Below are 12707 nucleotides of genomic sequence, written 5' to 3'. Positions count from 1 at the left end.
AAATGGAGTTGAAGAGAAAAGGATTTATACTTCAGTTTAAAGACAAGTAAACTATGTTGTTTGGGAGTACATACTTAAACAGTCACAATAAAAAGAAAAACAATGAACTGAAAAAAAAAAAAATGTCTCCATCAAGTCAGTTGCCAAATGCCCTCCTAAGAGGCAAAACTGCCCCCAGATGAACAATTGCCCCTAGAATAGAAAAGCCTCATTCTATTAAGTTATGAAACATAGTAGAAATTCTTTAGGGTTTACTCATCTATATATATACATTCCTAAAAATACTCGTATTCTAGGATAAAACATGTCACCCTAAGAAACACAACAACCATGGCAAAGGTAAAAAGAGCTGGCCTTCGGTGGTGGGAAATTTTTATCCAGGAGTAAGTAAGCCATTTATAAAAGTGACATGACAAAACAAAGGGAACTTGAAGATTATTATATGGCTGAGGGAGGAAAAGCTGAAAAATGTTATCATTTATGGGTGTTTTATTTTTTGTCTCCTAGCAAAGATTGAAAATCTCAATTTTTCACTGGCACTTTTGGTGAGTGGATGAGACTTACTCAACCCTACATACAGGTGACAAGGAACTCAGCAAAAGCCACTACTAAACGAAATCATCTTCTAAGAATTCTCCAAGCACCAAACTCACATGCATTTTACAAGACACTGTATAAAAATTACAGACCCTCTTTAAACAAGTGTATCATATGTTGCTTTATTGGGAATTCAGCTTCTACCCAAACTACCTAACATCAATCTTCACCTGATACAACAACACCACATACATCACACACATAGGCCCATTATAGCTTTACTATTCCATGACCCTGGGTTTTATAATGCCTTTTCCACCTGACTTTAAATCTCACTAGAGCTTTAGGTTCTTTTCAGCTAAGGAGTGCCAACCAAGCTAGAGATTATTATAGAACTTCCTGAAACTCATGACATTTGAAGTCTTTTCATTCTTTTACTACTACCCTTCACTCTCGTTGATCACAGGTCACTTTCAGTGATTTCAATAAACTTTCTGTTACCTCCAAATCCAGAAAAGTTCGTGTCAGTTGTCCTGGAAAACCTCCTCCTTATTATAAAAGAAAGTCTTAGTGGGTGTTAAATGTTTGCCTTCCCCTACCATGCTTTATTAAATATATGGACCTGGATAAAGCCTTCCCTAGAGATGACAAAAGGGAATAACAATAATGATGGTATAAATGGTTTTATCTGCTAGAGTGATTCCGAACTAAAAACCTGATTATACTGCTTCCCTGACTACATTTCAATGGCTCTGTACTATCTACAAGATAAAAAACCAACTTTCCCATGAGAGATAAAGAAATCCATTTTCTGGACCCTCACTTCCTCCCCAACTCCCTCTCCTATAGATTCTTTACACAACTCAAGTCAAAATGAACAACTTAAGTGCCCACGTAGGCTCTTGCCATGCAATTTCATAACTCTGAGCCATTACACAACTGGTCCTCTCCCCTGACAGGACGACACTTCTATTCTTTGCTCTACACATTTTTCAATACCAAGCTTAAGAACCTCCACCTTAATAAGCCCTTCCTTAACTCACTCCCAAATTTATACTAATACCAGCCAAATTCCTAGGGCTCTAGTATTTACTTCACTGTATTTGCAATTGTATTTGTTTACTAATCTACCTCCCTGGGAACTTCTTGAGGGTAAAAAGCATCTTATTCATCTCTAAATGCCTAGAACCTAACACATAATAGGTATCTTTAATTAATGTTTGATAAACTGATGAATCTCTACCCCACAGACTCATAAGAATTAAGTGGGATACCACTTATAAAAGTGGCCTATAAACCACAAATCTCTAGAACGTTAGTTAGCAATGGTGAGGGGATGATGCAAACTGAGAAGGGTCTGTATCAAAGGACTATAAAACCTAAGAAACAAAATAAGTCACTTTCTCCTAGGAAAGCATAACAGGATTACTAAATCCAGAAAATACAGTTATTTCTTTGTAAAGTACACTCATTATTTTAGGAAGATAATTATCTACTAAGGAATATATGAGGAAAACAAAACAACAAATATAATATTAAGATGATTAGCTACTGTCAATAATATGCTAAAGATAATATATTCAAGATAAGAACAATATTTACTTGCTGCTCCTGTGTCTACATGACTTTGAGTCAGATAAGACTGCTATCAAGGGAATATAAAGAGTTTTAATTCCAATAACTGAAAAGTAATCATGCAAAAATTGCTTCCCCTACAACTTAATATTCATGCTATGTACCTCTTTTGGTTTGTGTAGCAATTCTACACAGAGAGCAAAAAAACCTGTAAGATGCAGTGCAGGGATTTCTCATACTGTTCCTCCGATGTACAGCACGAGGGGAACACCAAACAATGATACAAAGATGTTTGGTAAACATACTGGAAAATTCAGATTCCTTGCTTGCATGCTACTCTACAGAACTGGTTATAGAGCACAAGAAGAAAACTGTAGCTTTCCTTTAAGAAAGCAATAAAAAGAACAAACTCAATTCTTTCCTTCTTTGGACTCCTTCAAGTTCAGTGAACAAAGAGTACTCTCTCTCAAGCTCTTCTGGCCTCCCTAGTTACAATCCCTACATTTTTCAAAGGAAGTATCTTATACTACACTCTGTAGTCTTGATTCCTAAAAGTAGGTAGGCTCCACCACCACCTGTTTTTAAGCAGTCTCTAAATTTCAGAACTTCTGAAGTTCCAAAGTTCTAAAAGTTGTCTTAAAGGTATCAATAAATAATTTTATTTGCCATAGAAACAAGGCTGTAGCAATTAGGTTCTCAAATTAGTCCACAAATGCTGACTTATTACATAATTTAGAAGCAAAACAAGATATGCCAAGCTTTCTAGCCTGGATCTCTGTACACATAGTTCCCTTTGCCTGGAATATCCCTGCTTCTCCCATCTCACTCCATCTTGTCTGCACGTGAATAACTCCTATTCAATCCTCAGTTCTCAGTTTACTTGTTATCCCCTCCAGTAAACCTTCCTGAATTAATCCCTCCACGGTGCACCAAGGCCATGTTAATCCCCTGCTGTGTATTCCCATATTAGGTGATAAGTACTGATCAGACCTGAGGTGGCTGTTTCTGTGTCTCCTCATATTAAGTCAGTCTCTGAAAACAAAGACAGTGATTGTGGTGCCTGGCATACAGGGCATTCAAAAAAAAATTTGTTAAACGAATAGCTATTTGGAATAATAACCCCTGGATGTTCTATAGTTCCTGGAGTTAGAGAAGAGCCTAAGACTGTCACAGTGCTTTTCTGATAGAACGATCTATAATGGCTTCTTTCTATATTTTTACACATTCCCTCTTATTTTGGATCCTTGATACTTGCCAGGATGGCCTCCTAAGGAAGTTGGAATTATCGTGGTAAAATAAAAGAATCAACATTATCTTGACTAAATAGAATCAGCTCTCTATGATCATTATCTATAATAGACACAACACAAACCTAAGTACATTAAAACTCTTTGCTAAAGTCTATATTCATTTTGCACTACCTTACCTTGGTTAGGTTTTCACTAGAACTTGAATCATTACTTCTTTGATGCTCATGATATTTTCCTTCCCACTCACGAACAGTCTGCTTATACGTGGAATCTGAAAATAAATGTTCACTTTTGTGCCTTGTCAAATTTAACGAAAACTGGGAGCCTTCCAGGCATTCTTTTTTCTCCTGCTTGGTCTTCAACGTGTTAGAATCTAAACTGAAGACATCTTCTTCTACAAGCTTCTGAAGGGTTTCACGGGATTCTCCTAGGATTTTGAAATTGATCATTCTTCTTCTAGATTCGAGGGGTTCCTTAATTATCTTGTTGGACTTATAATCCTGAGAAAATTGGATTCTCTTGCATTTCTCCAAAACATATTTTTCAGAACTGTCTCTAAATTTATTGTACCTTTCTTTCTTGAGTTCCTTCATCTTCTCCCTCTGAGCAAGTAGATGAGGCCATTTTTTTTCACTTGCCTGACCTTCAGCTTTAGGTCTCACATCTTTGGCAATCTTAGGACTGCTAAAGTTTTTAATTCCACGGTCCAGCTCACTCTTAACATTTGTCAATTTAATATCTTTAACTTTAAAATCTACACATTTACTTATACCTTTTTTAGTTCCATTTGAAGAAGGACTCTGAGAAATAATATGATTATCATTTGAGTATGATGTTTCTTGGAGTTTAACAAGTCCTTGGCATGAAGAACTAATTTTTGGTCTCTTTCTTGGAGTGTCAGTTTCTACATTCAGTCTGTAAAGCAGCACAGAAAACTAGGTTACATTACAATTGTACCTGATAATATGTAATATTGCACTGTATCATTTTAGTGAGGAAGTGAAAGAACTGGCCTGATAAGAACTTCATAAAAAGTAAGAAATGGCTACATTAAGAATGAAGTGGAAAGGATTACTCAACAAACGGTTATTGGAAGAACTGGTTTGCTATTTGGAAAAAAACCCACAAACGTACAGCTTTATATAATACCAGATGGTATAATTTCAAACAGATTAAACAATTAAGTGCAAAATAATTATTATTTCCATAACTGCTCTACTTCATATTAAATACTTAAAAACCATAGAGGAAAAAGGGAATATTTATCTGATTTCTTAATAGAGAACTTCCTAAACTTAATAGCAGTGGGAAAAATCACAAAGGAAAACAGTAAACATAAATGACTATTTACTTTAAAACTTTAGCATATTAAAAAATAATAAAATTAAAAGAACTTGGAAATGGTATTTACTACATATGTGACAGCTTATTAGCCTTAGTAAATAAAAAGCTCATCAAAACGTACTAAGGGCTTCCCTGGTGGCGCAGTGGTTGAGAGTCCGCCTACCGATGCAGGGGGGACATGGGTTCGTGCCCCGGTCTGGGAAGATCCCACATGCTGCGGAGCGTCTAGGACCGTGAGCCATGGCTGCTGAGCCTGCGCGTCCGGTACCTGTGCTCCGCAACGGGAGAGGCCACAACAGTGAGAGGCCCACGTACCGCAAAAATAAAAAAAAAGTACTAAGACTCTAAACAAACATATGGACACCAAGGGGGGAAAGTGGCGGGGCAGGGGTAGTGGTGGGATGAATTGGGAGACTGGGATTGACATATATACATTAATATGTATAAAATGGATAACTAATAAGAACCTGCTGTATAAAAAAATAAAATTCAAAAAATAAAGTACTAAGACTCTAGAATAAGGCATAAACAGAAAATTAATGAAAGAGAAAAAGGGAATAGCTAATAAACACTTTGGGGAAAAAAGTCTGACTTCCCTAGAAGTCACAGACATGCTAATTACAACATACCATTTTCTTCTATCAAATTAGCAAAGATTTTTAAATAACATTAAACACCAGCAAGAAATTGTAAAATGGACCCTCTCATATGTTGCAAGTGGAAATGCAAAATGATTTAACAGTTACACAAAGGAATCTGACAATAATTAAGAATTCTAAAAATGTTCTTATCCTTTGACTTCTTAGTAATTCGCACTTTAGAAATTCTATACCAAGGAGGAAAAAAAGCAGAAATGGACTAAAAAATAATAACAGCAAGATATTCAATTCAGGGCTATTTATAAGAGGAAAAAATCAGGTACGAGATAAATGCTAAAATTTTTGAAATGACTAAAAAACATGTCATTCTAGCGAATATGATAGAGTGTCACAGTCATTTCAAATGATGTTTATGAAAAGTTTTCAATGACATAATGAAACATACTGATATAATATTAAGCAGAGAACAAGTAGGGTACAAATCTCTATACATAATGCGGTCTCAACAGTTTTCTAGCATAGTAAAAAAGCTAGAAAGAAATGTGCTAAAAAGTTTTAGAAGCAGCAATAGCTAGAAGTGATAACATTTTCCTGCTTAATAAAACTAGATATTACTTTGTAGTCAGAAAGAAAGGGGGAAAAAATTCGACGAACCACAATCCATTAATTTATATCAGTAAATCCTTAAGTGCCTTTTAGGTACCTGTCACTCTGCCGGGCACTGGGAGGAAGCGGAGGACATAACAAATACAGTCCGTACCCGCAATTAATTTACCGTCCAGCAGGGGAGAAAGAGATGGTAAATAAGTGACTTTTCAAATAATTAATTATGCAAGAGCAAACTATAAACATCTCAGAATTTCTATAGGAGTTTCACCTGAGTCTTCATCTGGTTTTACTTTCTTTACTATCTCTTTCTACAAAAAGACTGCCTATCATTATTTATCTGTTAATAAGTAGCAATAAAACAAAACTTTAATAGGACCCTAGCTTGACACTTAATAGTATATAAGACATCAACGGCATTAAAGAAAAATCAGAAAAACAACAAACAAAAGAAAAATTTTAACAGGACCCTGTAGTTTTCTGAGCAGTTTAAAATTCCTATTTTATTTTTTTCTTCACAATGGCCCTGTACTGCATATTTCACAGCAATCTATGCACCATGGTCCATATGGTCATAATTAATAAAAACTCAGCATTATAATACCTTTTAAAAGACCAACAAAATTAAATCTTAGAAGTTACCTCTCATCAACTAGTTTTGCAAAATGCTATATTGTGATAATGTAGTTGTGTATTTGCAACCCAAAATACTAAAGTTCTGAGATCTTTTTAGACATGTTAGACATATAGCAAATACTTATTTTTTATGAATGACTTAAGCATAAACTCAGTATCAGCTGAAGCTAAATATCACCATCCTAGATTGAACTCTTGTGATACAAAAATAAATGTGAAATCTTGTCAAAAATTTAATTGTTATAATTAGATTATTTTAAAATTTAGTAACCAATGTTTTATTTTAATTTTTTTGGCTATGCCACACAGCATGTGGGGTCTTAGTTCCCCGACCAGGGATCGAACCCATGTCCCCTGCAGTGGAAGCACGGAGCACGGAGTTTTAGCCACTGGACCACCAGGGAAGTCCTAAAATTTAGTAACCAATGTTTTAAAACATGATACACAGCAAGAAAAATAATTGCTCAACATTACCAGTGGCTAGATTACTCCATTAGCCATCATAATGCACATTTAGGATATTAAATCACATACTTACTTTCAACTTAGGTCAAATGAAGAATAAAGTACTTTTTGGTTAATTCTGCCAATAATGGGTACTGCTGATGGCAACAGTACCATCTCTCTAATACTAACTGAGATAAAACTTATCTCCTTTTCAACTCCTAGACTTGGCCAATGGTTATGATGCAATTTTTATTGAAGAAATCCCACAAACTGTGTGCAAGCTGACGAAATGCTTTCTGAATACTTTCAAGAGACTGCTGCCTTTGCTTATATTTTTATTGCTAATAAGTTCAACCAAGGATCTGGAATTGTGGTAACAATACAATGTAACTGGCTTTCAGCATGACAAAATTCTCTCTGATTTTCCACCTACATCTCAGCTTTCAACGTTTGCACATCAATTTCGGGACCTTTCCTGTAGTTGAATAGGGAGATCTTTTCGGAAGATGCCATGTATCATAAAGAAATATTTATAACCTTAAGGCAAATAAGTTTGTTTACTACTCCAGGAAGTAAACAACAATCTCAAATGAATCATTTTCTCTGCAAGCAACCAATGGTCATGAGAAATCCCGCATTACTGATATTGATATCTACTAAGCACGGTATTACAGCTTTCTTTTGTCCAATCAACGTTTCAAATATATATCACATTGTTTAAATGCACGACAAGGTCATTCTGAAGTATATTGTATGCCGTACACTTTTGTCTTTGACAAAAGAAAATTTCACTACGAGTTACATCTAAACTACTCACCAACATCTGAAAGTAAATAATCAGAGATTAACAATAAATCTAGATGCTTTGCACTGTTCATGTTACTGATATTGTTACCCTGATTAGATACGGTAATAACTCACACAATAGCATGGTCATTGATCACACTTGGGTTCAGAGATACAGAAATGTCATTGAATAAGACATTCAACTATTCAGTGATGGAAGGGCTGAAGCCAAGTAGCAGATTTTGAGTAAATACTGACGCCAAGTTGAACTTCATTGCATCCTTAGAATAATTTTGATCCTATTCTCAAAATAATTCAACATTATTTTTTCCTCTTCCCAGAGACTATATGAATAAGTCCAAGGGGGTTGAGTATACAGATCAGAACTCCATTTACACTCTTATACATGGATATAAAATCAAGGCTAGAAAATGTGTTCTTAAGCAAAAGGTAACTAGTGAAAAATCAGGCAGTGTTTTCAAACTTAAAGTTTTTTTAAAAAGCCAGATACTAGTACAAAAGGCATTAAAAATCTGAAAAATTTAGAAAGTGATAGTCAATATAACATGAAATTTCTGACAGAGTATACTTCAACAGATAATAATATAGAGACAAAGATTCACAAAAAAAAGAAGATGATTCAAAAGAAAAACTGAAAGAGAGTCAGAGGCAAGCTGGATTTTTTGATTTTAGCAAACATTAACTGAGCTTGTCAGGGAAGCAGAAGTTTTATTCATAGATTTAAGCCACTTTAATTGTTTTCCTGTAACTCTTTATTTTCAGAGAAACTTTGATCTTACCAACTTTTATCATGCATTATACTTTTTATACTTATTTACCCCATTAGTGGCAAGAATTCCTTCACCACAAAATTCTCTAAATTTTTTATCCAAAGAACACAGAAAACTAAGGAGAAATAATCTCCATTATTTCTAACACTATTCCCCAAGTTCTCTAGTTGTAGCCATAACCTGTTTTTAATTAACGTGGTTTTAGACCCTTACCAATTCAATAAGTTACATATTCTCTTAATGGGTAATATGCAAAGATAATTTATCCAAAATTATTAAATCAGCCTCATAACCTCTTCCATTACTATATATAATGAAGTTATATATCTTATAAGGGTGCGTCAAAATCAAATTATTTGAGATAAAAATTTACATTTTATTTGAAAGTAGTATTTACATAGCATAGAATTCTGATAGACTTTTCATTTCACTCAACTTTTTCTTAAATTTATACAACTATTAAGAAAATTAACCATAATCTGTGATTTAGCTATAAATATTTGCATGCAAAGCAGTACTAAACAAAATAAAGGATTTTGCGAATCTAAGTATTTACTCTCACAATTCAAAGCTAAAAAAAAGTGAAAATATATCAAGAAAAAGAGAAAACTTACCTTTTCAGTTCTTGTCTTCTTTTTACATTACAGTACAGAATATCTGTATCATCTGATTTCTGAAAGAAAAAAAGATATCATTTAGGAAATATAAATTGTGCACCGGGGAAGGAGATTGGGAGACGGTATTTTTTCCATACCTATGTGTTACTGAATAGGTTGACACAATAATTTAATAAATCTTTCCAATAATCTTGTGAGACAGCTATTATTATCATCTCCATTTTACAGATAAAGTACCCAAGGCTCAAACAGAGCAAAAATATCCTCAACATCACAGAGCAAGTTAGTAGCAGAGCCGTGATCTGAAACCAGATCTGTCTACCCTCTCTATTCTACCACCCTGTCTCTCTATATATTCTGGGGACAAGAGCTAGGCACAAGAAAAATAATAGAGAAAGAGGGTATAGTCCCTGTCCTAAAGAGTTCAGAGTACAGTAAAAGGGTAAAGTAGAAAGAAGTAGAAGGATATGTACAAATAACCTAATATAAAGGACATAAGTATCAAAGCAGGACAATAAACAGTAAGTTGTAAAAAGAGTTCAAAACCTCAAACACCAAAAGTTGGAATGTACCTAGGAAAAAAAGGTAGACAAAAAATATGCTAAATATTGAACATATATTGAATAAAGATTAATGGGTAAAAGAAAAAGGCACTCTCAGTTAAAAATGCTTAGGCATTCTAAGAAGCTGGAGGTTACTGGTGTAAATTCAGCAGAGAGAAAATAAACTTGCCTCGCTAGAAGCAGGACTGTTTTGAGGAAGAAGAAAAATGAAAACTGGATAGTTAAGGTGTGACCAAATTTAAGAGGGTCCTAAATGATAAACTAAAAAAGTAAATGAAGATTTTTCAACAGAGGAGAAATATGATGAAATCAGTGTTTTAAGAAGTTTAATAAAGCAAGAATAAATTGCAACAGCAGTTTCATTATGTGAAAACAAATTCTTAAAAACCCAATTCTGCATTCATGGAACTTTCACAACTACCTTCTCTTATTACCTACAAAAATTGTGTAGCTATCCTGATATACACCTACCTCCCACTTGAATATGATGAGTACTTCACAACCACCCATGTACTAGGTTAATGTGTTTGGTCTGCTGTCACTGTTTCAAATTACTTGTGAGACAGTGGAAAGAAATCTGGACTTGGCTCTGTTGCTGCAAATAATTTTGTGTCCTTTGACAAATCACTTAACTTTCTGGATCTCTATTTCTGAATCTGAAAATGGAAACACTGTATGTGCCTTGGCTATCTCAAAATGAAATTGTAAAGATAAATATAACCATATATGGGGAAAGACCTAAAAACTGTCTAAATTTATATTCATGCTGTCTAATCCTGCATAATAGGGTCTATTAGCACAAAGAAACAAAGAACTTGATAAATGCTTTTTAGTGAGCAGCAGAAAGAAAAAACTCGTTTTCTGTCTATCAGCTACCAAAAAGTAAGAATAATATAAAGAAAAAAAATTAATGGAAAAGTAGTGGGTGAATTTATATCATAAACCTTCTAACTGCACATTAAAACTTAAATATAAATAATTTTTAGAGTTAGTTACAGTAGCTAAACACTCACCAGTTTTCTCTTCTCTGTTGAAACTGATATTACAGAACAAGGTGAACTAGTAGAATTTGCTGAGGTTTTTTTCTCTTTCTTATCCTAAGAATGCCATTTGGAAAAAAGGGAAGAAAAGCACAAAATAAAGCACAGCATAAGAGAGCATTATTTCATCACTTACTATAAATCAAGATTCTTTCTACATTAATAATAAATTTCAGAGAACAATGTTTAAGGGCATACAAACATTGGGAAGAGGAAGAAAGACCCAACTAGAAATCAGAAGATGTAGGTGCTATTGAACTAGGGATGAGATGGGATACAGGCGCTACAGCAGAAGGCTGCAGACGACTCAGACAAGGACATTGAGAAGTGGCACTGCCATGGTGGAATTCCATCTTCTACAAAGCAAAACCATATATCCAGTTATTTTTCAGTGGATCCTGAATTCAATAGACCCAGGACAAACATATTTTGAGTACCTACCATGTATCAAAGACATTCTTCTAGACAGTGAGGACAGATTAATGAAAAAACAATAAAAGTCCCTGCCCTCATGGAGGTTAAAAACTAGTGCAGGTATTTACAAATAAGCAAATAATATATTTAGTGTGTCAGATGATGCTATGGAAAAAAAAATAAAGCAGAGAAAGGGGTCAGGAAGGGCTGACAAGGCAAGGGTGAGGCAGTTGCAATTTTAAACAGAGTAGTCAAAAAAGGCCCCACTGGTAAGTTGACTTCTGAATAGAGACCTAAAGAAATGAAGGAACAAACTCTGTGGATATCTAGGGAAAATTTTTCAATTCAAAGGGAGTAACAGCAAGCACAAAGTCCCTGAGGCAGGAATGTGCCTGGCTTATTGGAACAACAACAAGGAAGCCAAGAAGTGGAGAAAGCAAAGAGAGAATGTAATGGAGATGAGATGGGGAGAGTAGTTCACTTTGTCAGCCCCAGCAAGGACTTCAGCTTTTTCTCTGAAGCGGAAAACCATGAGAGAATATTGAGCAGAGGAGTGACATGATCTTACAGTTTAATAGGATCACTCTGCTGTTATGTCAAGAACACAAGAAGGCAAAGGTGGAAGCAGGGAGATCAATTTAGAAACTACTGAAATAACCTAGGAAAGCAAGTTGATTGCCTGGATCACGGTGATAGAAGTAGAGGCGAGAGTCAGACTCTGCTGTTAGAATTTGCTGATAGATGGGATGCAGGTAGAGCATGATGACCAGGGTTCCGGCCCAAGCAACTGAAAGAATGTTACTGAAGTTTACTATGCTGCGAGAACTGAGGCTGGGCACTTGAAAGATTATAGTTTAAGAAGATGAGAAGGAAGCACAAAGGACACCGCCAAGCCTCAGTTTCTTCATCTGTATAATTGGGATAAAAACAGTACCTACCTCATAGAGCTGTGAGGAATAAATAAAATAATGCAAGTAAAGAATGAGAATAACAAGTGACTTTTTCTGGGTCAGAAGGGAAGAACAAAATATTTACATATCTCATTTTAAAACTGAGGTGTATTTTTTTCATTACACAAAAATAAACTGTAAAAAAGGGTATCTTTAGGGCAACAAACCAGAATTCTTACTTCTTCATCAACATTGGGTGATGGGGCAGTGCCTTTTCTCAGAGATTTCTCTTTTTTTCCATAAGATTCTTTGCTGGACATTTTGAAAAGCTAAAATAAATATCAAAAGCACATTATGTTTTACCACTGCCACAACAAAAACATTAGAAACTATTTTTTTCAGTTCCTTAAAGACTGGAGTTTTACAAAATAATTTCCATATTTTACCCATTCTCAAGGTGACAGGATTCTCTCATTGTTCCACTTTATTTTACTTATATTCTCCCTCATAATGATCTGTTCCTCTCCTTCAGCTTCATCTATTACCTTTTTAGGAATGACTCTCAAAACTATGCCTTTAGCCCTGACTTCTCTCTCAAGCATCACAACACCA

At 34.8% G+C, this 12707-nt stretch overlaps 1 protein-coding gene across 6 annotated transcripts in view; it reads right to left on the bottom strand.

Moving 5' to 3' along the window:
• SWT1 (SWT1 RNA endoribonuclease homolog) overlaps positions 1 to 12707 on the bottom strand; it is a 91292-nt gene that overhangs the window by 75958 nt on the left and 2627 nt on the right. For 5 of the 6 annotated variants that reach the window (XR_004346566.1, XM_032610593.1, XM_032610606.1 and 2 more), the window contains 4 exons: positions 12335 to 12424; positions 10765 to 10848; positions 9186 to 9244; positions 3539 to 4277 (listed from right to left, as the gene is read on the bottom strand). Coding sequence is in view for 5 of the 6 variants with exons in the window: in XM_032610593.1 (XP_032466484.1) it covers positions 3539 to 4277; positions 9186 to 9244; positions 10765 to 10848; positions 12335 to 12415 (963 nt within the window). In the remaining variant the exon portion in view is untranslated. The remainder of the gene's footprint in view (positions 1 to 3538; positions 4278 to 9185; positions 9245 to 10764; positions 10849 to 12334; positions 12425 to 12707) is intronic. The other variant, XM_032610623.1, reaches the window with a different exon arrangement.

The sequence above is a fragment of the Phocoena sinus genome, chromosome 1 (assembly GCF_008692025.1).
Source record: "Phocoena sinus isolate mPhoSin1 chromosome 1, mPhoSin1.pri, whole genome shotgun sequence".
Classification (NCBI taxonomy): domain Eukaryota; kingdom Metazoa; phylum Chordata; class Mammalia; order Artiodactyla; family Phocoenidae; genus Phocoena; species Phocoena sinus.
Note: the sequence above shows the minus strand (reverse complement) of the source record. Positions and strands in the feature narration are given on the sequence as shown.